Consider the following 26,317-nt stretch of genomic DNA (forward strand, 5'->3'; position numbering starts at 1 on the left):
AGTTGTTCATTGATTGCTTTCTCATATGTGCCTTGACTGTGGGCCTTCAGCAGGCTGAGCAACCCCTTGCTGGAGCCAGCGACCTTGGGTCCAAGCTGGTGGGCTTTTGCTTGAACCAGATGAGCCCACACTCAAGCTGGCGACCTCGGAGTCTCGAACCTGGGTCCTTTGCATCCCAGTCCAACGCTTTATCCACTGCGCCACCGCCTGGTCAGGCTGTGTGCCTTTTTTTTAATGTATTTTTTTACCAAGGGCTTTCCCTATTTGATCTCATTCAGTGATCACATCAACCAGGAGAGAAGGGCAATTGGACACATGAAGGAAAAGACAGAATCAGCGGCCTTCTTAGAGCCCGATTCTCCAAGTGACCCGAGGACCGGCAGTGTCCTCCTCATCGCCTGGGAATGTATTAGACATGCAAATTCTGGGCCCCACCCAGGTCTCCCGAATTGGAAACCAGGATGAGACCCAGCAATGTGTGTGGCAACCAGCCCTCCAGGTGATTGAAACGCATGCCTCACTTTGAGAACCTCCGAGAAGTAAAATCCTGCGGGCAGCAAGTTACAGACCCTGGGTGAGAAACCAAGGTTGTCCTTAGGTGTGACCCTTCTCTGAGTTCCTTGCAGGTTAACAGCTAACAGTTCCCTACTACTACCCTTCCGTAAAGCCCTGCCCAGACCAGTTTTAGCTACACCTCCAACCTCTCCCCACTCCACTCTCCCTCCCACTAGACCAGGGGTAGACAACCTTTTGATACCTACCACCCACTTTGTATCTCTGTTAGTAGTAAAAATTTCTAACTGCCCACCGGTTCCACAGTAATGGTGATTTATAAAGTAAGGAAGTAACTTGACTTTATAAAATGTATAAAGCAGAGTTACAGCAAGTTAAAGCAGATAATAATAATTACTTACCAAGTACTTTATGTTGGATTTTCGCCAAGTTTGGCAGAATAAATCTTTATAAAACAACTTACTATAGTTAAATCTATCTTTTTATTTACACTTTGGCTGCTCCGCTACCGCCCACCATGAAAGCTGGAACACCCAGTAGTGGGCGGTAGGGACCAGGTTGACTACCACTGCACTAGGCTAATCTGTACCTTAGGCATGCCAAGCTCTTTTCTGCCCCAGGACCTTTGCATAGACTGTTTTCATTGCCTGGAATGCTATCCCTCCAGGCTTGATTCTTCTCACGTTAGGTGTCAAGGAGAGCCCCCTGTGGGACTCAGAAGCACCGGGAACTGATGCAGATACACTGATGCTGATGTTGCACGTGCCTGACAGTCAAGTCCGAAGCCTCTGACCCAGGAGTCTCATGTCTTCTGCCAGCATCCACGGGTCAGTGACGGGTTAACTTGTTAGCTTCTCAAGTTGGAAAGAGAGACTGGGAGTCATCAGTGCGTGTGTGTGGTGGGTAAAGCCCCGAGTATAAATAACACTGCCTAGGAAGAGGTCTGAGGCCGTACCCTGGGCAACACCAGGTAAAGGAAGGGGGTAAGAAGAGAAGATCTCAGGAGACCCCAAGAAGGAGACCTGCAGGAGAGTAGCTCCCTGCGAGACAGGGGAGAAGAGTTTTAACCAAAGCAGAGTAGGCAACAGCTTAACCGTCAAACAAGATGAAGAACAAGAATGGCCACTGACTTTAGCAACCAGGTCACTGGCAAGAATCATTTCAGTGATGGGGGTGGGGGGCCAGAAGCCAAATAGGAGTGGGTGAGGAATAAGTAGAGGAAAAGGAGGTGTGACGATAAATATAAGGTATTTAAAAAAACTGAGGCCCTGGCTGGTTGGCTCAGAGGACAGAGCGTTCTCGTGACATATGGACGTCCAGGGTTTGATCCCCAGTCAGCGCACACATGAGACGTGACCATCTGCTTCTCCCCCACACCCCTCTCTTCCCTTTCTCTCTCTCTGTTCCCTTCCCAAAGCCAGTGGCTCAACTGGTTGGAGCACTGACCCGGGCGCTGAGGATAGCCCGGCTGGTCAAGCATCAGCCCCGGATGGAGGTTGCCAGGTGGATCCCAGTCGAGGCACACACAGGGGTCTGTCTCTCTATCTCCCCTCCTCTCACTTTAAAAAGAAAAATAAAAAGCTTCACTGGAAAGGAAAGAGAGAGATGGGGCGCTGGTGACCAAATGGAAAGATGGGGCAACTGAAAGTTTTATTTCTAAATAAACAGAAGAGACTGAGAAGAACAAGGCAGAAAAGAGGGAAAAGTCAAAAATAAAAAAATAAAAGAAACTAAGAGCAAGTTGAAGAGGATAAAACAGTCTCTGAAGAGGAGGAAAGGCGGGACATTCAGAACCCGAGGGGACTGCCCGAGCCCTCTTCCGCTGAGATGGCCTTTGCCCCAGCCACGCCCCTCAGCAGGCCACCCTGCCACCTCAGGGTGTGGGTGGAGCCACCGTCCCCAGAGCAGGGCCTGGCCAGCAGAGTTCCCTGTGGGCCACTACGTCTGGTGGCCTGCAGGCCCGAGACGAGAGGCACCACAGGGCTCTCTGGAGAGGCCAGCGGGTCTGTTCCACACACAAAGGGTCCCGGCAGGTGTAGAAGGTGCTGCTCCAGGCCTCGTGGGGCCCACAGGCAGGGAGGCTGACTGAGTGCCCAAGAGCGATGGGCACTGGGAAGCAGGCATGCCACGGGGAGAGAGCCTGCTGGGGGTACACGAACCTCACCCTCCCCGCGCTGGGGACCGGCAAAGGAAACCCCTACGGGAAGACCGCCATGACTCCCAGTGCAGGCAGAGGAAACCCCTACGGGAAGACCGCCATTATTCCCAGTGCAGGCAGAGGAAACCCCTACGGGAAGACCGCCATGATTCCCAGTGCAGGCAGAGGAAACCCCTACGGGAAGACCGCCATGATTCCCAGTGCAGGCAGAGGAAACCCCTACGGGAAGACCGCCATGACTCCCAGTGCAGGCAGAGGAAACCCCTACGGGAAGACCGCCATTATTCCCAGTGCAGGCAGAGGAAACCCCTACGGGAAGACCGCCATGACTCCCAGTGCAGGCAGAGGAAACCCCTACGGGAAGACCGCCATGACTCCCAGTGCAGGCAGAGGAAACGGGAAGACCGCCATGATTCCCAGTGCAGGCAGAGGAAACCCCTACGGGAAGACCGCCATGACTCCCAGTGCAGGCAGAGGAAACCCCTACGGGAAGACCGCCATGATTCCAGTGCAGGCAGAGGAAACCCCTACGGGAAGACCGCCATGACTCCCAGTGCAGGCAAAGGCACTGTCCTCAGTGGAGCACCTGTGCTCTGCTTGGCGTTTCCGCCCCCCTACCCCCACCCTGTCCCCCTTACTCTCCCGATTCGTGGCAACATTCGTGTCCGTATCCCGACAGGGCAGACGGAGTTGCTGGGACTTGCCTGCCGCTTAGCGGTCAGCAGATGGTGGGTTCCCGTCCTCCCTGACTTGGGATCTGGCTCTCCCGCCCCTACAGCATACCCATGTCCTTTCCTCCCTCCCAAAGCAGCATCCAGGGCCTGGGGCAGAGGCCAGCACACACCCTGGGGCCCCTACAGCCCTGTGGCTGAGACCAGGACAGACACCCCCCCCCACCACCGCCACCAGGTGGTCTGTGTTCTGTGATAGGGACGGTCCTCCGGGTGCCGGATTTAGCCTTCTCTCTGAAAGGACCCTGGTTGGCCTTCCAAGTACCATCAGACCCCAGGGCGCTCTGGTCCTTTATAGGCTAGGTCACCGGTCACCGGGCAGAGGTGACCAGGGAGGGAGGGGGCCAGCAGGAGTGTGCAGGTGGGATTACTTGTGGGCATGCCACTGCTTTTTTGTGTGAGGACTATTCCCAGGAGCCTTCTCCAGAGGTGTGAGAATGAGAACAAATGACAGCAGTTCTTAACACGTGATGGTCTGGACCACGTGGTGTGCCCCAGCCGGCTGCAGAATCTTTTTTTTTTTTTTTAATTTTTAATTTTTTTTTACAGAGACAGACAGAGAGTCAGAGAGAGGGATAGATAGGGACAGACAGACAGGAAGGAGAGAGATGAGAAGCATCAATCATCAGTTTTTCGTTGCCATACCTTAGTTGTTCATTGATTGCTTTCTCATATGTGCTTGACCGCGGGCGTTCAGCAGACTGAGTAACCCCTTGCTCAAGCCAGTGACCTTGGGTCCAAGCTGGTGAGCCTTGCTCAAACCAGATGAGTCCACACTCAAGCTGGGGACCTTGGGGTCTTGAACCTGGGTCCTCTGCATCCCAGTCCGATGCTCTATCCACTGCGCCACCGCCTGGTCAGGCATGGCTGCAGAATCTTAAAGCACACAGTAGCTGACTATTTAGTCAGGGCACTGACCTCTTTTCCCTCAGATCATCCAACAAGAAAATGACAACAGCCACCAACAATAGTTGTCCAGTGTGAATGAATCAAGATTATACGTTTTTGTTTTGTCAAATTGACAAAATATATGTATTTTGTGGTGTGCTGGAGAATTTTAGTAATGTTTATGTGTGCCCCGAGATGAAAAAAAAAAGGTTGAGTCGCTCTAGACTCTGAGACCGATGGAAGCAAGAGATGGAGTCTCTGCGTAAAAGGACACACACCTGACCTGTGGTGGCACAGTGGATAAAGCGTTGACCTGGAACACTGAGGTCGCCAGTTGGAAACCCTGGGCTTGCCTGGTCAAGGCACACATGGAAGCTGATGCTTCCTGCTCTTACCCTCTTCCCTCTCTCTCTCTCTCTCTAAAAATGAGTAAGTAAAATAAAAAAAAAAAAAGACACACACATAGCCTTGTGCATAGTTTTTGGGTCCACTCACCAACCACGACCACCACCACCAAGAACAACAACCAGTAGCAGCAGCCAGGTGTCTAAGGAGTCTACATCAAAACCACCCGAAAGGCTGGCTAAAAATGCAGGTTCCCCAGCACTGCTGCGGGCGCCTCATTTAATTGGTCGGGGGCAAGGCCCTGGGGTCTGCGTTTTGAGCCAGCACCTCAGAGGACTTGGGCGCTGATGCTCTGCGGAGCCCACTTTGAGAAATCGGCGTGATGGGTACACAACATAATCAACACTTCAAATGCTCTAGAAATGTTTACCTGAAACCTATGTTCTCTTATGGATTAATGTCATCCCCGTTAAATGTAATTTTCTAAATAAAATTAAGAGAAAGAGAGAGAGAGAGAAATCGGACGACTCCGGGGTTGGGAGAGCGCCTCGGGCTTCGAACTTTCCCCACCCTGCCGGGCGCAGGACCATCTCCCTCCACCTCCCGTGGGCCTCACCCGCGCGCGCTCGTGGAAGCACCGTGGAAGCCTGGTGGGGACCCAGAGCGGCAGGGGCCGGGAGCGGAGGGCGGGCAGCAGGAGAGAGGGAGGGAGGGGAGAGTGTGGAGGGCGGGGGGGTGGCGGCACGCGGCGCGCGGAGCCCGGGCGCGGGCGCCGGGGTTGGGAGCCGTAGCCGGAGCCGGAGCCGGAGCCGGAGCCGAGCCGGGGGCGGGGCGGGGCGGGGCGGGGCCGCGGCTGGCGGCGAGCGCCGGGGGAGCGCGCCCAGGGAGCGTGGGGGAGGAGCTAGGGGAGCGCGGGCAGCCGCCGCCGCCGCCGCCGCTGCCGCCGCCGCCCCCACCCGCGCCGCGCTCTCGCGCCCGCGCCGCCCGCGCGCAACAGTTCCCCCAAAGTTGCCGCCCGGGAGGCGGGCCGCCGGACGCAGCCGCGGCGCGATGGGCACCCGGCAGACGAAGGGCAGCCTGGCGGAGAGAGCCAGCCCCGGCGCGGCGCCCGGTCCCCGCCGCGAACGGCCCGACTTCTGGGCGTCGCTGCTGCTGCGCGCCGGGGACAAGGCGGGGCGCGCGGGCGGCGGCGCGGGGCCGCCCCCCTACCACCGGCGCGTCGGCATGGTCCAGGAGCTGCTGCGGATGGTGCGCCAGGGCCGGCGGGAGGAGGCAGGGACGCTGCTGCAGCACCTGCGCCAGGTGAGCGGGCCGCGGGGTGCTGGTGTGGGGGAGCATGGGCGCGGGGGGCGCGCCCCGCCCCTCCCCAAGGAGGCCCCGCAGCGCCGGGGGACACCGCCCAGGGTCCCCCTGCGCGGGGATGGAACGCGGTCTGGCAGCAGGTGCCTCAGGGCTCCCGTGGAATTGAGGCCTCAGGACTGGGCGGAGAAAGGATGGCCGGGCGAGGCTGGGCTGCGGACGACCTGTTGAAATAATATTCCCGCTCCTCTCCTCTTCAGGCAGAGGAGGCTGGTGCCAGGGATGTCTGGTGGGAGAGGTGGCGGGGAGGGTCGCGTGGTCTGGGCCCAGGTGCTGTCTCCCCTCTCTACCCACTCACTGGCAGTCACCCTCTGTCAGGGGTCCTCCAGGAATGCGTCGTTGTCAGCTTCTCCAAGGAGCCCAAGGGCCCAGCTCTGGGGCTGGTGCGATGCCAGTGCCTAGGTCGTTTATCACCCGGAGGCATCCCGGATGGCCCCTCAGGTGGGAGGCCGTGTTTTACCTCCCCTGAGTAACTTTGACAGGTGCTGGTCACGAGTTCTCGCTGAACAGTGGAGGAGAGACAGGAGTTGGGTTGGTTTCCTGTGTCACTTACCTGGCAGCTGAAACTTCAGGAAGCTGCCCGCCAGCACTCTGCGCTCTGCCTGTCCTTGTCTCACTGGTTAGCAACTGACTGCAGGTCTGGCTGCCCTGGGACCCACACTGTCACTCGTCTCTCTTTGGCTTGTTTTCCTTCCTTCCTTTCTTCTGAGGGAGGGGTACACTGGCCCATGGATTTTGTTGAGTGGGAGGCAGGAGGGTATACTTCTTGCATCACCAAATAGATTGTTTTCACCTAGCTTTGGAGGGGGCGGGGACTCCAGGGCCCCATTAGTGATGGCGCCCATGTGGAGGGGAGAGGAGATTTCAGGTGGCCTTTTCAGTGTGTGGTTTTCCCATCACTGATGAAAGAGGATGAGGGGCACCTTCCTAGTAGGAGCTTTCAACAGCTACTCAGATGCACATCCCTCCTGACTCTGTGTCCCTGCCCCCTTTCTCTCTGGTACGCTGGTGCCCTGGCGTGTGTGTTCCCGAGTTGTGCCCTGCACGGGCAGAGGGAATCAGAGACCTACGGGCCAGGGTGAGAGGCTGGGGAGGTCCATTCTCACCGTGCTTTTCCAAACAATGAGTCCTGAGATGTCACTGGGTTCCCAGGCACCTTCTCTGAATTGAAGCATCAAGGAGAGATGGCATTACACGCCACCACAGTAACTTCAGCTGTATTTCTTTGTCTTTCAAAACTCGGAAACCAGTGCGTGGCCCTCGGTGGGAACTGTTGCTTTCAAACAGAGGAATGGATTTTCCAGACAGTCATATTCCCATTTGCACACCAGACAGTGAGGAGAGTCCACTGATCACATGCTGTTCCCCCAGCACTGGGGTGGGGATGCAGAGGAGTGGAGGGAGCTGACGAGACCCGCCCTGCTTGGAGAGGAAAGGGCAGAGGGAAGGCAGCGTTCTTGAGGGCCACTCGTGGTAGGCAGACACCTCAGGCGCCTCCAGTGGCCCTGAGGCCGAGTGTGAGTTCACATCCTGAAGCTGACCTTCTCCCTGGTATTTGGAAAAGAGATGGTTTCCTGTGGCCCCACGGGGCCCTTGCGACAGGGAAGGTTTCCTGAGAAACTGTTGGTCTGGTTGGTGTCCTGACGCCTGTCTTAGCCACAGGGCTGGCAGGGCTGAGGCGGGCAGGATGGGGTTAATCAGACTTTCCCTTTTTCTGTGAAAACAGAGGAATAACTTGGCCGCAGCTCCTGGCGTGCTGGCTTCCTTGGCCTCTAGCTATGGGTAAGGTGGTGGGCCCGTCCAGAGCCAGTGACAGGCACGCCTGCGGGCCCTGGAGAGACGCCCCGTGGCCGGCCTGCCTGCCTGCCGGGGCCCTGGGCAGTGCGCGCGTGCGTGTGTGCGTGCATGTGTGCGTGCGTGTGTGCGTGCATGTGTGCGTGCGTGTGTGCGTGCGTGTATGTGCATGTGTGTATGCATGTGTGTGTGCATGTGTGTGCGTGTGTGCGTGCATGTGTGCGTGCGTGTGCGTGTGTGCGTGCGTGTGTGCGTGCGTGTATGTGCATGTGTGTATGCATGTGTGCGTGCATGTGCGCGCATGTGTGTGCATGTGTGCGTGCGTGTGTGTGCATGTGTGTGTGCGTGTGCGTGTGTGCGTGCATGTGTGCGTGCGTGTATGTGCGTGTATGCATGTGTGCGTGCGTGTGTGTGCATGTGTGCGTGCGTGTGCGTGTGCGTGTGTGTAGCACCGGATGCCCACATGTCCATGAGGCACAGAGAGACCGTTTCCTAGCCCCTGAGACTGTTGAAAGGAATGTTGAGCTGGGTCTGTGCTATGCACCGAAGCGGCCCTTTCCCCCACATTTTGTGTTCATTCTCGTTTCCTTTCCTGGTCTGGAGGTGGTGATGTTCAGAAAGGCAATGAGCAGTCACCGGAGACATGAAAACCCCCAAGGCCTCCCTGGTGAGGTCAGACCAGGGGAGCCTCTTCAGTAACACTGTCGGCAGAGACAGGTGTTCGCAGAGCGCAAGGTGCTGTGTCCCACGGTGATGCCGTCTGGAACCCACAGGGTGGGTACTGAGGAACAGGCAGGGAGTGATGACAGCCAGGACAGTAAGAGCCTCCTGCACTTGCCTGGCACTTTCTCTCCTGTGTCCAATAATGTCTGTTTGGCTGCAGAATTTGTGTGTTCCCAGAGCCCCAAGGTCGGAGGTGAACCCAAGATCTTTAATCCCTGTGGTCTTAACCTCAAGCCCTGGAGCTTTCTAAGGTCACGAAAGACATTCTTCCCAGACAAAGGCACCAGCATACACAGTGTGGCCAGAACTTCAGAGGGTTCGCTGACCCCAAGTTCAGGACGTGCTCCAGTCTGACACCCCACCTCCCCCGTTTACGGGACTCGCTGTAAGCCGCGTGAGATCTAGAAACAGAGGCTGAGGGACCATGCGTGGCGGCTGCTGCGGCTGCTGAATGCTCCACGTTTGAATTTAAGATCGGGTGCGTGGAGATGCCCTGATTGGAGACTGTCCTGCTGTCCGTGCTTGTCACTGGCTAGAGAGGTAGCAGGAGGCCTCTGCTCAGTGTTACAGGTCCTGAGCTGTGGCCAGTGACGCGGACAGGAGGCCGGGAAGCTGCCTGAGGGAGTGGAGCGTGACCCCAGCCCTTCGGGGGCCGTGTACTCACAGGAGGAGCCCGGGCCAAGGGTCAGCCCGGAGCCTTGCCTTCCACGCCTTGCTCTGCTCTGACCTTGGACCCGGCAGATAACCCGGGCGGTGTTTCCTCCTTTCCCAAAGGGCGTTGGAGGTACGAGGCCAAGCAGATGCTACAAAGTGTGTGAAATTTCATGGGGTCTGCAAATCAAGATGTGTTTGCTTGTTTTCTTTTTCTTTTTTTTTTTACAGCAAAGATGATAAGAAACAGAAGAATCTGCCCTTCTGTGGGTTTGGCCAGGCTAACAGGCAAGGCCTTGGTGTCCTTGCTCCAAGCAGCCGGGTTCAAGGAGCTTTGGGATTCTGTCCACCGGGCCAGGCAGGGCTCAGTCAGGGTCACAAGCTCAGGGCAGATGCGGAAGCCGTCTGGAGTGGACGCTCCTGGGGAGGGATAAAAGAAGCCAGCTGTGGCTAGAAGAGGCCATGCCTGTGTCCTTCCCCGGACCTCAGGCCGGCAGGCCTCCCCCTTCCCCAGAGGACCCTCCCTGCATCTTGGCAATCAGCGTTGCCATCTGTGAGGAGCCCTGGGGAAGAAGTAACCGTTGAGTCAGGAAGAGAGGGTGGGTGCCAGGCTACAGGAAGGTGGGGGCATCTCTCATCTGCTCAGGAGTGTCCCTGAGTCCCAAGGTTTCCAGACTGCATTGTCAGCCAGCTTCATGCAGCAGCAGCAGAAGGGGTCCGTTTCCCCAAAAGACACCAAGCTGAAGTGGCTCCTCTTCTTCTGCTCACGGGCCAGCCCCCCCCCCCCCCGTTTTCCCGTATAGAGGCGGTGATTGGATGGGTTCGCTGCCACTCCGTGTGGCACAGCCCTATTGGGCAGAGCTGTCCAGGGCTGGCCTGCCCGCCCCACCCAGTGGTGCGGCGTGGACATGGACTCCTGGTTCACTCCTCTGTGGCCAGGGTGGCAGGACAGGCTTCACTCTGTGTGGGGGAGAGTGAGCCGCATCAGCTAATGCAAAACAGGACCCTGTGCCCCACCCCCACCCCAGGACGGGCGTGTCGTGTTTCCCAAGGGAGACTAGGTAATGGACAGGCACTTTGAAGTCCCGTGGGGACCTGGACACTGGGCGGGTCTTTCCTACCTAGAGGCCGGAAGATGAGTGGAGTGGCCTCTGATGACCCCCTGCTCCCTCCGACGCCCCACCTATGACGATCTCTGTAGGCGGACAAGTCAAAAGGCCACCAGACCCCCACCCCACCCCCCAAGCAGGGAGGCCCCCCACCCTTGGTTTTGAGCTTGTCTTCCTTCCCCTGGAATGCATGCCCTTGTTTCTGCTGAATGCCCCTGGCCTTTCCAAGGCCACCTTCCTGGGCCGGGTCAGCCCCTGGCTCTCAGACCCCTTGTCCTGCGGCCCTCCTCCCCTGGGCGGCACTGAATCTTCCGCACACAGTACACCCCTGCTGTCCATTCTGTTTGTCAGACTGAGTCAGATGCTTCCTGGGCTGTGGAGACAGCACCACCACCATCGTCCCTGGCGTGGCGTTGAGCACGCACAGGCCCGTCACCTTGAGTAAAGTCCGAGCTGCGCTGTGCGTCTGCCTCCGCTGTCCCAGTGTGCCCTCAGAGACCATCTGGCAGCCGGGCACAGCCGTGTGCCCGCGGGCATCGTCACCAGGCGTGTTAGTGTGGTCGTGAGAGCTGGCACGTTGCCTTGGGTTCCTGGGAGCGAGGTCCGAGGGGCTTGGCTGTTCCCGGCAGCCTGTCAGGTGGTGGCGTTCTTGGATAGAGGGACGTGGCACAGTGCCTGGCCTCCGTGGGCACCTCGGGGATGCCGTCTGGCAGGTGCAGTCTGGGGCCCCTGCCGAGGCGGCAGAAGGGGACAGAGCTTGCAGGGAGAACCTGGTCTCTGCCTCCCTGATCTGCTGTTGGTGCTGAATCACATTCATTCCATCCATAAACAGAAACCTCACTTTTTAAAAATCCGCCGCTCTCGGGCTGGGCTGGGCACAGGTGTTTCCAGGGATAAAGATACAGAAGGAATTCAGTGCCAGGACCTGCTTCACTGGTTTCTAAGGCCAGGGACACGGCAGCCTCTGTGTGGCCGGGCGTGACCGCAGGGCCTGGTGCGAGGCCAGCTCTCTTGACTTCAGGTGGTAGGTCGGGGCTTTTTTGGTTGGGTTTTGTTTTTTTTTTGGAACAAATGCCTACCACTTTAGTGATGACCAGAACCTGCTTTGCTCTCTCTTCAGAGCTCCTGAAACACCTTGTGATCTGTGCATGGACACCCCCTCCCAGGGCACCCTCCTTGGTGTTTGGGTGTATGCCCTCCCCCCTTCCGGTGAACGAGTTTTAAACTATTTGGGGCGGCTGCCCCTGAGCCCTCAGGAACCAGTGGGCTCTGGCTCAGACTTATCTCGTGTTCCGTTCCCAGCACCAGACCCAGTTACCCTTCCCATCGCTCACGGAATGGGGACCGTCCCTGCTCCTCACCCTCAGGGTTCCGGTGGCTCCCCTCTGCACCCCACACCCCTCCTGCCGGCAGTACGTGGACTGCAGAAGGGTCACGCAGGCAATTAGGGCCTTTCTCCGGCTTTCCAATCAGGACGCCCAAGGGGTGGGGTCAGCGCTGGAGAGGGTCTCCCCGAGTGGGGATCTGGGCCAGCCAGCTGCCCGATCTTTTCCTCCACGACCAACACTGGGGGTGACTTAGGAGAACAGTGGACACGTGTGTCCTCTTTGCTGCCTCCTGCTGCCTGGATCCTACCCTCTCCTGGGGGGGTGGGGAGAGGGGCCCACGTGTCTGGGCCAGCGGACTTGGTCACTGTATCTTGGGCTCACTGTCACTAAAGAGTTGGCTGTTCTAACAAGACTAGTGACCTTGGCTTACAGCGTCCCCAAGTTACAGTGCCTGCTGTCCTTCCTGCCCCGCCCACCCACCCACCCACTGGCCCTGAGCCGTGCCACATGGCTCTCTGGGAGCATTTCCCAGCTTTTTATTTTTATTTTATTTTATTTATTTATTTTTTTTAACTTCTATTAGCTCCAACGCCTGGTTGCTGCAGCCACATGGAGTTCTGCCCATGGCTACCTCTCAAAGGGATGTGGCATTTTGCTGTTTCCAACTTGATCGTAACCAGGACAGACCCAGGAAACCAGCTGAGAGTGGGAGGTGTCCAGAGCTCGTTTGCCTGCAGAGGTGGCCGCTCTCTGGGTCTGAGGTCCGAGCCCACCTTCAGGGCGGCCCCTCCCCCCCACCCCTGGGTGAGAAGCAGCTTCTCATCTCTTGTGAGTTTGCCCGGTCTCGGTCACCTTCCCTGTCTCTGCACTCTGAGAGGACGCCTGTCTTGAAGGCAAGAAAGACGGGAGGAGCAGTGAGCTCTTGAGGAGTAGGCGGGGGGTGGCACCAGGAAGAAGTGGCTGAGAAAGGGGTCCCCAGTCGGTCGTCTTGGTTATTTAGGGGTTGGCTCAGTGTCTCGGGGCGGGGGGGGGGGGAACAAGCATTGGAGACACCCTTCCCAGCTGCGTACGGCTTTCTCGTCTCTAAAGCATCTCCTTGTGTGTGTGTTTGGCTCCTTATACACAGTCTTTTGGGTTTGGCAGCATAGTTTGTAGAGTGAAAAGTGGGCAGGGTTATGTCATGTAAAAGCATCGTGCAATTATAGAGAAATGAGAAAGGGCAGGTGAGCCGAAAGCAGACTCTGGGAATTCGGTGAACGGACCCTCCGGGACTGTCCGAGCTTCCAGGCGCCATTCTAGGCGCTGGGGAGACAGCAGGCAGCCAGACAGGAAAAGCAGTACTGGTCACTGTTCCCCACTGCAGGGAGGGGACTGTGAGGACCCAAGAGGCCAGTGCTAGTGGCCCAGCAGAGCATGGCCCAGAGTAAGCGTTTTGTGGCTGTGGAACCTTGACTGGGAAACTGGAGTTCCCAGCCCAGCTTAGACCTGAACTTGCCCAGCCCCTTCCCTTCTCTGGCCTCAGTTTTCCCATCTAAAAAATGAAGGGATGGGTGTGCTTGAGATGATCACTGAGTCTCCCTGCCACCACTCTGCTGTGCTTCTGGAAAGATGTGTTTATTTCCACGTTTGATTGGTTGGTTGGATGGATGGTTGGTTGGTTGGTTGGTTGGTTAGATGGTTGGATGGATGGATGAATGGATGGATGGTTGGTTGGATAGATGGTTGGATAGATGGTTGGTTGGATTGTTGGTTGGTTGGTTGGTTGGTCGGTCAGTCAGATGGATGGATGGTTGGATGGATGTTTTGGTTAGTTGGTTGGTTTGATGGTTGGTTGGTTGGTTGGTTGGATGGATGTTTGGTTGGTTAGTTGGTTGGTTGGATAGTTGGTTGGTTGGTTGGATGGATGGTTGGTTGGATAGATGCTTGGTTGGTTGGTTGGTTGGTTGGTCGGTTGGTCAGATGGATGGATGGATGGTTGGATGGATGTTTGGTTAGTTGGTTGGTTGGATAGTTGGTCAGATGGATGGATGGATGGTTGGTTGGATAGATGGTTGGTTGGTTGGTCAGATGGATGGATGTTTGGTTAGTTGGTTGGTTGGATAGTTGGTTGGTTGGATTGTTGGTTGGTTGGTTGGTTGGCTATTTCTTCTGGGCTCTGAGCCAGATTCACATTCATGCACTGAGGTCACTTGGCGTGAGCCAATACAAAGCCAGGACACAGGGGGTGGGGCTTCCACAGGAACCAGACCCCAGAGGCCCTGCAGCCACCACCATCCACCCCACACAGTGGCCGCCACAGAGGCCACCCTGTCCTGCTGGTAGCAGTCCTGGTGACTTGCCCTCATCAGATGGAGGAGGGTAGTCACCCAACATAGGGGCACAGGCCAGAGCCGGGGCCTGTGTCAACTTCCGCGGTGTACTGAGCTGTAGTGAGAGAGCCAAGGCCAGTGGACAGAGGCCTGTGCTGACCGTGAGCCCCAGGCCTCCCCCAGTGTGTCTGGGAGGAGCTCAGCCCTGGCTCCAGCCCTGGCAGCCTCTGGGCCTGCCGCCTGCCTGACTCGGTTTCCCCACCGCCTGAGGAAGCTGCCCCTCCCCCTAAGCTCCTCTCCGCTGAGGGGTCACTCAGTGTTCATCTGGCCCCAGCTGTGTGCCCCTCCCGCCCACAGAGCTCTCCCGGTCCAGGCAGAGCTCGGGTGCCTGGTTCTTTCACTTGACTGACACTCTTGGGCCAGTGGGGTGGTGGCACCAGGAAGAGGTGGACAGCATGGGGCCTGCGATGGCTCTTTGTAGGATGGGTCAGAGCGGCAGCTGGTGCTATAGCAGGGCGGTGAGTCAGTGCAGAGCCGGCCAGGGCCAGTCAGACTGTGGCTCCACCTCTGGCCACAGATGCAGAATGGCCGGGCTGGGCAGAAAGCCAGGAGAGGGTGTGTGTGTGGTGGGGGATGGACAGGGTGGGGCAGGGGCGGAATTCACAGGTGCAGAACACACAGCACATGCCAGCCAGCCGCTGTACAAACCCCTCTGCTCCCACGGCGCTCCTGAACGGACCCAGGCTCTGGGCCTGGGAGTGCAGGGAGTCGCCTCCCCTCCCTGTCCCTAGTTGGGGCCTTGCCTTACTTACCTGCCCTGCACGGCACCTCTTGGCAGCTCTGATGCCCAGACCTGTCCCTCTCTGTCCTGTATCCTCAGCCCAGGGACCCCCCAGTGCACACCATGCCCTGGAGGAAGCAGGAAGCCCCAGCTCTCCCTGGGCCCCAGCAGGTACCCCGCCCTTCCATCCCTTACCTCACAATAGCTGTCCCCATAAAGCCACCGCCCACAGCTGCAGCCTGCCCAGGGAGGTGTCCAGGGCACCCCTCTCCGACCGAGGGCCACCAGGTGAAGGTGAGAACCCCACGGGGCGACCAGGAGCCTTTCCCACCAAAGCACACCGTCCACCTCCAGGTGGGCCAGGATTGGCGGCCTGGAAGGTGTCCGCCTGGGACTCCCAGCCCCTGCTGCTCCTGGTTATGGAAATACAGTCACTGCTTTCTGACATACTGGGCTCAGGCCAGCCTTACCGGAGCCAGCTGGTCCCAGCACACCTGGCAGCCCCCCACTTCACCCACCCCCCATGTGGACTGGCCCCTCAGCATCCACTCTGCCTCTTCCGAGACCCACCCAGGGGCTGCGGGGCCCACCTGGAGAGTGCTGGGCTGCGGGCACGGCAGGGGGCAGGATGGCAGCTGCTTGTTGGAAGGGAGGGCTCTGTGGGCAGCAGATTGCTTGGCTCCTCTGATCCCAGGGGAGTCCCGTCTTTCTAATTTTCACTCCCAGCGAGTGGTCAGACCTCCGGGGCTGTCCCTCCCTCCCTCTTCTAAATGCCAGACCCACTCACCCGCCTGCTTGTCTTGACGGTGGTGACACCCACTAACGCAGCCTGATGACTGGCCCCGCCCACCCTCAGGCGCCTGCTGGGGTGGTCTCCCCCCGGGATTGTTCTGCTCTGTTGCAACCTGCCAGGACCCAGTGTTTGGAGAGGCCGGCTCTGCGTTCCGGAGAAAAGGCCTATGGTAAACTCCGCGTGCCCGTGAGGTGCTGGCTGAAGCTGGTTTATGATCTCTTACCTAGGACTCCGCACGGCCTCCCTGTGGGAACGTCACCACGTCCTCCCTGGGTCTGTGAGCTAGCAGAGGACAGCAAGGGCCCCAGAGAAGGAGGCATGGGAGGGGCTCCAGGCCCACCTGGACCAGCTGCCGGGCCAGCCGCCCCACCCTTCATTGGAATGCCTGACCAGCTCGTACACTGTGGTCTGACTGGCTGAATCCTGGCAGTCCTCCTGGGTCCCAGCCCCCAGAGGACCACAGGGCAGGGGCTTCATGTTCTCAGAGGTCCGAGGGGCCTGGACTGGCCTGTCTGCCCGCCCGGTGGGATTGGAGGAAAGGAAGGAGGTTCCTGTGGCCTCTTTGGGTGGAAGGCATGCTGCTGGCAGGGCTGAGGCGGTCTGAGGAGGGTGGTCCGGGTCTGCACAGTGTCACACAGGAGCGGCCCAGGGCTGTGCCGCCCGAGGCCCTGTCCCGCCCAGGGATCCCTGGGGAAGCGTGGCCGGCGAGACCTCGGTCCGTCCCAGGGATTCACCTGTGTTCTGAGTGCCCTCCGGTTGGGGCAGGTCAGGGGCCCACTCGCAGGGGCAGGCCGAGGGATGGATGGTCTGTGGGACTCTGCACACGATGTGACAGGGAACCCTGGCTGTCCCTTCCCCATGGCAGGAACCATATGGTGACCAGGAGGTGGGAGGAGCAGGCCTCAGGGGAGGAAGGGAGTGGACAGCATCTGGCCCCTGAGTGTGTTCTCCTAAGATGCTTTTTCAACAGCTTATTTTCTGAAGTAAGATGTTGAATCAGCGTCGGCCCGTCATGTGGAAGTCCTGGGTTCAAGTCCTGGCCAGGGCACACAGGAGAAGGGCCCATCTGCTTCTCCACCCCCCCCCTCCTTCCTCTCTGTCTCTCTCTTCCCCTCCCGCAGCCAAGGCTCCATTGGAGCAAAGTTGGCCCGGGCGCTGAGGATGGCTCTGTGGCCTCTGCCTCAGGCGCTAGAGTGGCTCCGCTTGCAATGGAGCAACGGCCCAGATGGACAGAGCATCGCCCCCTGGTGGACATGCTGGGTGGATCCCGGTCGGGTGCATGCAGGAGTCTGTCTGACTGCCTCTTTGCTTCTCACTTCAGAAAAATACAAAAAAAAAAAAAGATGTTGAATCAGTGGTGGCCCAGACTCTGGTGAACTAATGTGGGGGGAAGCAGAAAGTAGGGCGTGGCCCGGAGAGAAGGTGGTCCCAGGAATGGGAGCTTGTCTCATGAGCTCCCACCCCACAGTCGAGCTTGGCTGCTCCTGTGCCCCCGAGGAAATCCACCGGCTCTGGAGGTGTGGAGGCCGGTCAGTGGGTCAGTGAGAGCCGGGCCCCCAAGGCGCCCTGTCGTCTAGGTTTCTTTCAGTGAGACAGAGGGCCACTCCTCGCCCCTGCGGAGCCTCTGTGAGAAGTGGGAGAGGGCAGGCTGGCTGGCAGGGCTGAAGTCAAGGCGCGCTGACTGTGCCCCACCCAGATGGCCTTGGGCACACCTGCTCCACCGTCGGACTCACTCGGCAGCGGTGATAAGGTGCCCGGAAATTCAGGGTCATTTCCAGCTGAGGCCAATGCGGAGCCTCACCCCGCCTCCCACCCACTTCCTCAGGCATAGCCTGCCCAGGTCACCCAGGGCAGGGGACGGTGAAGTGACCTCCAGCTCAGGAGCTCTGCTTCTGAGACAGACGGGGGTCCTCGGCTTACGACCATCTCGACATGATGTTTCCAGTTTACCACGCTCACGCCCATAAAAGCTTAAAAAACATTGAGACGTGAGTGTTTGGGCTTACGCCGTTGGCGTCGTACTTACGGACTACGTGGTGAGCTGGTTTGGCTGGGCGGCGGAGGAACACGCAGTAGCGAGGGCGAGGGCGTCCCCCAGGGCACTCGCCTGCGCCAGCTTGGACTGTTAAAACTGCAGGTGTTCCGTTTGTGTTAGGCTAAGGGCGTGTTTTGACTCACACCAGAATTTGGAGTTACATCTCTGTCGTGGGAACGGACCTGTGTGGTAACCCGAGGACCCCCTGTACTGGCTCTCTCCCTGCTGAACCAAGGAACTGAAAAACAGTTGGGCATCTTCTTGTAGAAGGTTCCAGCTTGACACCTGTGCCTCTCAGAGGGTGTCCGACAGAGCCAAGGATGACCTGTTTGGGTCTGGAGTCAGGCCCCGTCAGGAGCACCAGGGGACAGAGCGGTGTCATAGTGTCCCTTCTTGCCCGGCTCAGGGATTCGGGATGATCCAGCTGCCCAGACGGTCGCAGCCCCACCTACACCAGTTCGGAGGGGGCGGGGGGGGGGGGGCTGATGCTGTCCACCGGCTGTGAGGCTGCAAGTAACTTCTGCGTCTCCAGAGTGATTCCGTTCCGTCTAGTTCTCCCCGGGATGTACCAGTCTCCTGAGTTCTTGATGATTCTCCGCTACATCTGCTTTCCCCTTTCTTCTAGAGTTGTGGGCTGGGGTGGGGTGGGGGTGAAAAGAACCATTTTTTACCTGGGATCCTGGCTGATGGCGTTTCCAGACAGCTGCTGGCAGGGGGACCCTCAGGAGTGCGGAGAGGAACAGTTCTTGGATACGGAACTTGAAGACAGGAAAGGCGCCAGGTTACCTGTTCCAAGAATTCCTTTCTCTCCAGAAATGGCCTGCCGGTTGAGAACTGGCCCGGTCAAGTGGGGCGAGGGTAACAGGAACATGTTTGGCGTGGTGCCTCTGAGAGGCAGGCTGGTTCGTGACTGAGGGCCAGGGAGAGTGCTCTCTCTGTGGGGAACGTGGAGGGAGAGGCAGGCGTGGGACGGAGAGGTGGGGGCTCCCGGGATGGACTGAGGGAAGCCGTGTTTAGAGAACCGGCGAGTCTGATGGGGAGTGCCAAGCAGTGAGGCCGGCTGGTCGGGAATCTGAGGGCAGGAGTGGAGCAACGTGCCCTCCAGGTGGGTCTCACCCGGGCGTGCTCCTGAGGGAGGAGGGCGGCCAGCTGGTCGGGAATCTGAGGGCAGGAGTGGGGCAACGTGCCCTCCAGGTGGGTCTCACCTGGGCGTGCTCCTGAGGGAGCAGGGCGGCCAGCTGGTTGGGAATCTGAGGGCAGGAGTGGGGCGACGTGCCCTCCAGATGGGTCTCACCTGGGCGTGCTCCTGAGGGAGCAGGGCGGCCGGCCGAGGTCCTGCAGGTGGAAGGAGAGGCCTGGGACCCTCAGAAAGTTCTGGGACGTCACCGGGCCTACTGGTCTGCCCATGTCATCTCACCCGCTCATGCCACACCCTCTCCCTCCCAGGGTCCCTGGAATCTGGGGCCAAACTCAGTGACCTCTCAGGAACCCAGCGAAGTCCCCCCACCCCGCCTTCCCCGAGGACACTGCTTCCAACCCTTTCCCTTGCAGCCAGTAGGTCTCCCTGGTTCCTCCGTGCTGCTGCTGCTGCGGGTGTGGCCCCTGTTCTTCCCGCTGCAGGTGAGTGAGGCCCTGAGGCACAAGGCTTTTGGGTGGGAGAGATGCCACCTGCCTGGGGTGTCCGGCTGTGGCTCTTTCCTGGGCCGGCCCCTGCCTCCCCTGCTGCACAGCTCCTCGGCCACCGGCCCTTGTGCTCACGGATTCTGACTTTGTGCTCACGGATTCTGATTTGAGAGGTCTCGGGGAAATTGGCAGCGCCTGGAGGCGCAGGCAGGGCCTTGCCCTCAGCCAGGGATCCTGGGGGGATCTCCTCCTCCCTCTGCACCACTTCCTGCCTAGCCTTGGGAGAGAGCAGGATTCCTTCTCCAGCGTGACTCATCTCTGCTCACCCAGCTTCTTGGAGGCTTTGCCTGGAACTGCCTCTGACCTAGAGATTTAAAGTGGTAAAGACCCTCTGTTTGTTGCGACAGTTAGTTTGACCTGTCTGCCGGGCTAGGGCAGGGTACCCCGTTTTTTGTTTCAACACAGACCTAGACGTTGCCGCAAAGGTATGTTTCCGCCGATGAGATTAACATTGAAATCCTTGGACTGTAAGTGAGGCAGATGACCTTCTGCACTGGGTGGGCCTCATCCGATCAGTTGAAGTCCTTCAGAGGAAAGACGGGGAGTTCTGCCCCCAAAATGCCTCCAGATTCGAGACTGCACCCTGCACTCTTCCCTGGGTCTCCACCCTGCACAGACCTGCCGGATCCCACAGTCTCGCCCTCTCTCTTTCTCCCTCTCCCTCTCCCTCTCCCTCTCCCTTTCCCCTCCCCCCCCTCTCCTATGCACACACACATTCTGTGGGCTCTGTCTCACTGGAGAACCCTAACGCATAATAATACACTTGTCCCCAGGAATGGCAGCTGAGTGAGATGGAGTTAGAAACCTCTGCCCCCCCCCACCCCGCACCTGCCCACCCTCCGCTGTCCCTGGCCCTTGCTCCCTGAGACAGCCCTCCAGTCCTCAGCTTCCCACTCAGGAGTGGGCTGCTCCCGGGGAGTCCATACTTCTTGGAAAGCAGGTTATTAGCTGGAGGTGCCTCTCAGTCATTCCTCCAGCTTGTTGTCATGACCAAGAAAGAGTTCCTTTGTCAATGAACCAAACTGACCACAGAGGGGGACAGATGGGCTCGAGTGCCTTCGCCGGAAGGAAGGCGTCAACAAGCCACTCGGATGATTTCCCGAGCAGAGAGATCAGGAGGGCTCTGGGGTGGATCCTAAGAGCTGAGAATTCGAGGAATGTAGGAGCGGATGGACCGCAGGACTTCCTGTGGAAGAATCCCGGTCTGGGTCCCACGAGATACTGGGGAAGGGGGCGGGGCCGGGGTGTGTGTGCCGAGAAGTAAGTGTGGGAAATGGTGCCAATGCCACCCGCCTTTCCTTGAGTACCGAAGCACAGCGGCTAAAAAGTCTGAGAGGAAAAAAGGAAATGGATATTTGTTGAGTTTCTTGTGCTCCAAACCTGTGTGGTCCAAGGCTCCTCTCTCCCCCCTTTCTGCTCACTCTTCAGGAAGCAGGCGGCTGGTGCAATCCTCATTTGTGGGGGTGCCACAGTGTGCAAGGGGGTGTCTTAGAGTCTAACCCAGGCCCGGCGCTGGGGGGTCTCCCACCCCCTGCTCTAAGCAGAGTCTGTGATCACAGGGGGCAGACCAAGCCTTCCACAGGTGGCTGAGCCTCCCAGCTAACTGTACATACATATTTTTAAAATTATTTTTATTTATTCATTTTAGAGGAGAGAGAGAGAGAGAGAGGAAAAAAAAGAGAGAGAAGGGGGGGAGGAGCAGGCAGCTTCAACTCCCATATGTGCCTTGCCCAGGCAAGCCCAGGATTTTGAACCGGCAACCTCAACATTCCAGGTCGACGCTTTATCCACTGCACCACCACAGGTCAGGCTGTACATACATATTTTTAAAGAAAAAAATATCCTTTAAAAAAAATTTTTTTTAGATTTTATTTATTAATTTATCTGGAAACCTATGTACTCTTATTGATCAGTGTCACCCCATTCAATTTCATTTTCTAAACAAAATTTTTAAAAAATAAATTGCAGGCCCTGGCCGGTTGGCTCAGTGGTAGAGCGTCGGCCTGGCGTGCAGGAGTCCCAGGTTCAATTCCCGGCCAGGGCACACAGGAGAAGTGCCTATCTGCTTCTCCACCCCTCCCCCTCTCCTTCCTCTCTGTCTCTCTCTTCCCCTCCCGCAGCCAAGGCTCCACTGGAGCAAAGTTGGCCCAGGCGCTGAGGATGGCTCTGTGGCCTCTGCCTCAGGCGCTAGAATGGCTCTGGTTGCAACAGAGCAATGCCCCGGATGGGCAGAGCATCGCCCCCTGGTGGGCATGCCCGGTGGATCCCAGTTGGGCGCATGCGGGAATCTGTCTGACTGCCTCCTGTTTCCAACTTCAGAAAAATACAAAAAAAGAAGGATAAATAAATAAATTGCATACCATTTCAAAAAAAATAAGAAACAAAAACCACCCCTTGCGTATTTATTTGTTGTTGGTGCTGCTGTTTCTTGGATTTTAATTTAATTACGCTTGGCAACAGCCAGGCATCTAATTTCCAAGAGCCTGTGCCTTTCAGAGGGTGTCATTTTTAAAGACTTCGAAGTTCAGACTCAAGCAGCACACAGCTGCCTGGAAGCCCCTCACTGAGCCACTTCCTGGCGGGGCGGGCAGCTCTGGCAGAAGCCCTTGCCAGAGAACGGAGGGCCCAGCTGGCAGCAGATGCCAGGCTCCCTAACCCCACAGAGCAGGGTGACCTTGGAGGAGCAGAGAGTCACCAGCCATCCCTGGGCGGGCAGCAGCCCTGAGGCGGGACCAGAGGACGCCACTCTGTGCCCCTCAGCCCTCAGCCAGGGGGGCACGGCAGGCTGGGAGCAGTGGGTGACCAGTGTCCTTCTTCAGCCGTTTCTCAACTCGGAGCTCCTCAAAGCGGCCCTTTCCAGGAGTGTCTGGCTGGTGTCCTCGGTCAGCCGTGCAGTGGGCGTCGCCTTGCATGCGGCCAGCTCCACGGGCCCATGAGGGCGGTGGGCGCTGCACCAGCCCGCCCTGGAGAAACCGAATCCAAGGCTGCACCCGGGGCAGGGCAGTGGCCGCCCCGCACACCCAGGAGCACGGGGAGCCCTCACCCTCAACAGGGACCCGGTGCTCCCTGGGTTTCAGGGCAGTGTGGGGGTTGCTGTTACGATCCCCAAGTTTGCTTTGCTGTCTGGTGTTGTCTTGAGCAGCACGCCTCTGGCTCTTCAAGTCAGTAGCCCCCTCTCTCCTGGGCAGTGTGCTCTGCTACCCACAGGGTAAGAGCTGCCCCTCCTGGACCTCAGCTGCGTAAAAGTGTCTGGGAGATTTTCCGTGGCATCCTTGAAGGGTGTGTCTGTGTGCACGCGCGTACCCACCTACGCAGAGACGGAGACGGCGTACAGCCGCGTGGGTTTTCTCAATTACTATTCAGATTACTGTTCAGTATATTGCAGTGAAATTTGTTTTAAATTGAAGTGTAATTGCTGTGAAATAGAATTTTGAAGCCTAATGGTTCCGAGATTTTAAGTTTAACCTACAAATTTCGTTATTCTGCTTATGAGTCAGTCAATTTAAATGATCGTGTTGAGTGGTGGGAGGCTTATAATTTCAACTAAACTTATTAAAATGTCTTAGTGATTTTTACAAATTCAATGTCTTCTCTTTTTTTTTTCTTTCTTTTATTTTTTTTTCAGGCGAGAGGAGGGGAAATAGTGAGGCAGACTCCTGCATGCGCCCCCACCAGGATCCACCCTGCAACCCTGTCTGGGGTTGATTGATGCTTCAGTACTGGGCTATTTTTAGAGCCCGAGGCTGATGGGCTGCTATGAGCCATCCTCAGCGCCTGAGCCGTCCTAGGTGCCCAGGGCCACTGTCTGCAGGAGTGGAAAAGGAAGAGAAAGAGGAGGGAGGGAAAGAGAAGCAGATGGTTGCTTCTCCTGTGTTCCCTGGCCGGGAATCAAACCTGGCACATCCATATGCTGGATTGATGCTCTACCACTGAGCCACCGGCCAGGGCCTCTTTTTTTTTTTTTAAGTTGACAAACATTCCAAGTTCCTAAAATTCCAAGTTCCTAAAACGGTTCTTAAAATCTAATAAATTTAAGTGTATAGATAGACAAATATTAAGTTTTCTTAAGCATTTCAAAACTGTCGGAAACTCAGATCCTCTTTCAACAACATTCTGCTTAAAATCATCAGCCTAAATAAAAGTCAATGCCTCCATTGCCTGTTTTCCATTGGAATTGCAGGGCCAATCTGTTGGTCCTCTGATAGAGCTAATTCTCTTACATGTTACAAATATGTAACTCAACCCCTCTCTGGGTAAAGGACACTTTGTAACAAAGGAAGTAGTTTTACTCTCCAGAGCCAATGAGCGGGGAGCCCAGGGTAGTGGTTGGGCCCTTGAATTCCAAGTGCCACTTCTAGTAGGTGGTCTCAGCCCCTATGTTCTGGTACAAGTTCCCTTCCCTCTTTTCCAGTCTTCATTCTCTCCGCATCCCTCCTCCTCCTCCTCCTCCTCCTCCTCCTCCTCCTCCTCCACTCCCACTCCCGCCCCCATCCAGGCGGCTTCATCCCCAGATTAGATTTTTATGTATTGCTTGATTCTTTCAGCGTTCTTGCCCTATCCTATGACTCTGGCATCTAGCTTCCAAGTCCATACTAAGTGCTCATGACGAGAACCACAGGGAGCCGGCGGGAAGGTTCCTTGGTGATTCCCTTCCCTCTTGGGACAGACATCCCCTGCTGCAGTAGTGCTGCGTGCTAGTGTCTCTCCCCTGCTTACATACTTTCGATGATGGGAGGCTCACCACTTGTATTTTTAAAGTGGTGATAAACTATGCATAACCTGAAATTTGCCATTTATTTTAGCCACTTTAGGTGTGCCGTTCAGCCTCATAGAGTATCTTCACGTTACTGTGCAACCGTCGCCGCTATCCGTCTCGGGGACTCGCTTAATTTTTTCAAACTGAAACTCTGTACCTGTTAACCAGCTCCCGTTCCCCTCCCCTCCCCCAGACACCGGCCAGCCACCACACTACTTCTGTCTCTATGAATGTGACTAGGATGGACACCTCCTATAAATGGAATCACATAGTATTTGTCCTTTTGTGTCTGGCTTATTGCCCTGAGCACCATGGCCTCAGGGTTCATTCTTGTTGCCCATGTCAGAATTCCCTTTGAAACTTGTTTTTAAATGTTCTGTCTTATTCTGAACTGGGACCCGTCTTGGGGCTGGTGTTCCGACAGGAGAGGTTCCTGACTGACCCAGACCCGCCTCCGGACAGACGAGCGAAGGAGAGGGTGTTGGGAATGCAGGCACCCAGGGGACCTGGGCTGATGAAACAGCAGGTGGATTTGTGACAGTAATATAGTAATGGTCCTTGGTAGTCCCCCGCGAGGCTCCAGACTGAGGTCAGCACTGCCGGAGGGGAGGGGTCCCAGCCCACTTGCCCTCACCTGTTCTCGCTGATTATTTATATATATATATATATATATATATATATATGTATGTATGTATATGTATATGTATATGTATCTCCATCCATCCATCCATTTCCCCGGGGAAAATGCCACCTCTATGTTGATGTGGTATTTTGGCTTCCTAGAGCTGCCATAGCCAATCGCCCACCAACTCTGTGGACAACAACAGAAAATTAGTCTCTTGCAGTTCTGGAAGCCAGAAGTCTGGAATCAGGGTGCCAGCAGGGCCCTGCTCCCCCCAGAGGCTGCAGGGGGCGTTTCCCTCTTTGCCTCTGCAGCCCCCTGCAGTCATGGCCGCTGCAGCCTCCCAGTCTCTGCCTGTCTGTCTCTCCATGGCCTTCTTCCCTGTGTCCTCTCTGCGCGTCTCATCCGGCACGCCGATGGGTTTAGGGCCCGCCCGGGTAATCCAGGATGATCTCCTCTTGAGACCTTTCATCTGATCACATTTGCAAAGACCTTTTCCAAACGAGGCAACGTGCACCGTTTCCAGGGGTGGACGTGTCTTTAGGGGCCTGCCATGTAGCCCACGGCGTCTGCATCTGTCTGCGGCATTCAGTGTGTACACGGACTCCTCCCCGCGCCCCCCCCGCCATGTCCTCGTGGCCCTTTGGGGACTCCTTCAGCGAGCAGCTGCCTGGGGTCTGTCCCCACCGGCCCCTTCACTCTGAGACATCTGGCTTCCCGCCCTGGTGCCTTCCTGGGGCTGCATCTCCCTTTCGGCACCTGGCCGCTTTCTCTCCTCCCCGGGGAGCCCCCCTACCTCCCCCCCACACACACACCCGCCCGCCCCCAGGCAAGCCAGAATGTCATGGAGAAAGAGGCGCAGAGCTGAGTCACCAGCTCAGGGCAGTATGACACAGGCTGCCGCGTCCCCGCCCTCCGGGGGAGCTGGCTGCGATGTTGTCTCGAACCACCAAGAGAAAAAGGCTGGCCTCCTCCTGCTGGCCCCCCGGACCAGTTAACTTCTTTCCGGGAGACTGGATTTGATGACAGCCTCGGCGGCAGCTCTGTGCGCACAGGCCCTGGGGTTTCAGTCCCGGAGGCGCCGCCTTGGTTCCTGTGCGGAGCCACTGCCTCCTCACCGCCCCGCCCCGCACTGCAGCAGTCGAGGAATTATGCCTGGAGCCAGAGAGACAGATAGATACAAGGGCTGCTTTCCCAAGGCGCTTTCCTCCTGGAAATGGGTTTAAAACCTGGCGTTTCTCAAGAGAAGGGGAGTGGTTGTGGTTTAAGATATACATAATAGCACGGCAGCCTCCTGCCTGGCTCCCACCTCACCCCCCACCCCAGCTGTTTTCTAAAGGACCAAAGACAGGCACAGAAAGATGAAAACAAACAACAGAGAGGAGGAGGACAGTCTGAGAGGAACGTCCTCTGGTTCTAACATAGTTGGAGCTGGTTCTGGGCTCCCCACACCCACCCAGGCATCTGAGACCCCTCAGAGGGAGGGAGGAAGCCCCTTTCTTCCTCAGTCTGAGGACTTGACCCGTGGGAAAGTCGGGCAGCTGCCCCTTTCCCGTGTGAGTGATAGTTCAGGGGGACAGAAAGAGCGCTGCTTCATTTCAGGTCCTCTTAAAAGGAGGCTTTGTGGTTTCTTTGTTTGTTTGTTTTTGCATTTTTCCGAAGCTGGAAACGGGGAGGCAGTCAGATTCCCGCATGCACCCGACTGGGACCCACCCAGCATGCCCACCAGGGGGCGATGC

At 57.3% G+C, this 26,317-nt stretch overlaps 1 protein-coding gene across 1 annotated transcript in view; it reads left to right on the plus strand.

The window, feature by feature from the left end:
- Positions 1-5,534: 5,534 nt before the first annotated feature.
- Positions 5,535-26,317, plus strand: part of LRRC75A (leucine rich repeat containing 75A) — a 42,120-nt gene continuing 21,337 nt past the window's right edge. The window contains exon 1 of the mRNA XM_066264363.1: positions 5,535-5,937. Within this exon, the coding sequence (XP_066120460.1) occupies positions 5,686-5,937 (252 nt within the window). The 5' untranslated portion in view covers positions 5,535-5,685. The remainder of the gene's footprint in view (positions 5,938-26,317) is intronic.

The sequence above is a fragment of the Saccopteryx bilineata genome, chromosome 2 (assembly GCF_036850765.1).
Source record: "Saccopteryx bilineata isolate mSacBil1 chromosome 2, mSacBil1_pri_phased_curated, whole genome shotgun sequence".
Taxonomy (NCBI): domain Eukaryota; kingdom Metazoa; phylum Chordata; class Mammalia; order Chiroptera; family Emballonuridae; genus Saccopteryx; species Saccopteryx bilineata.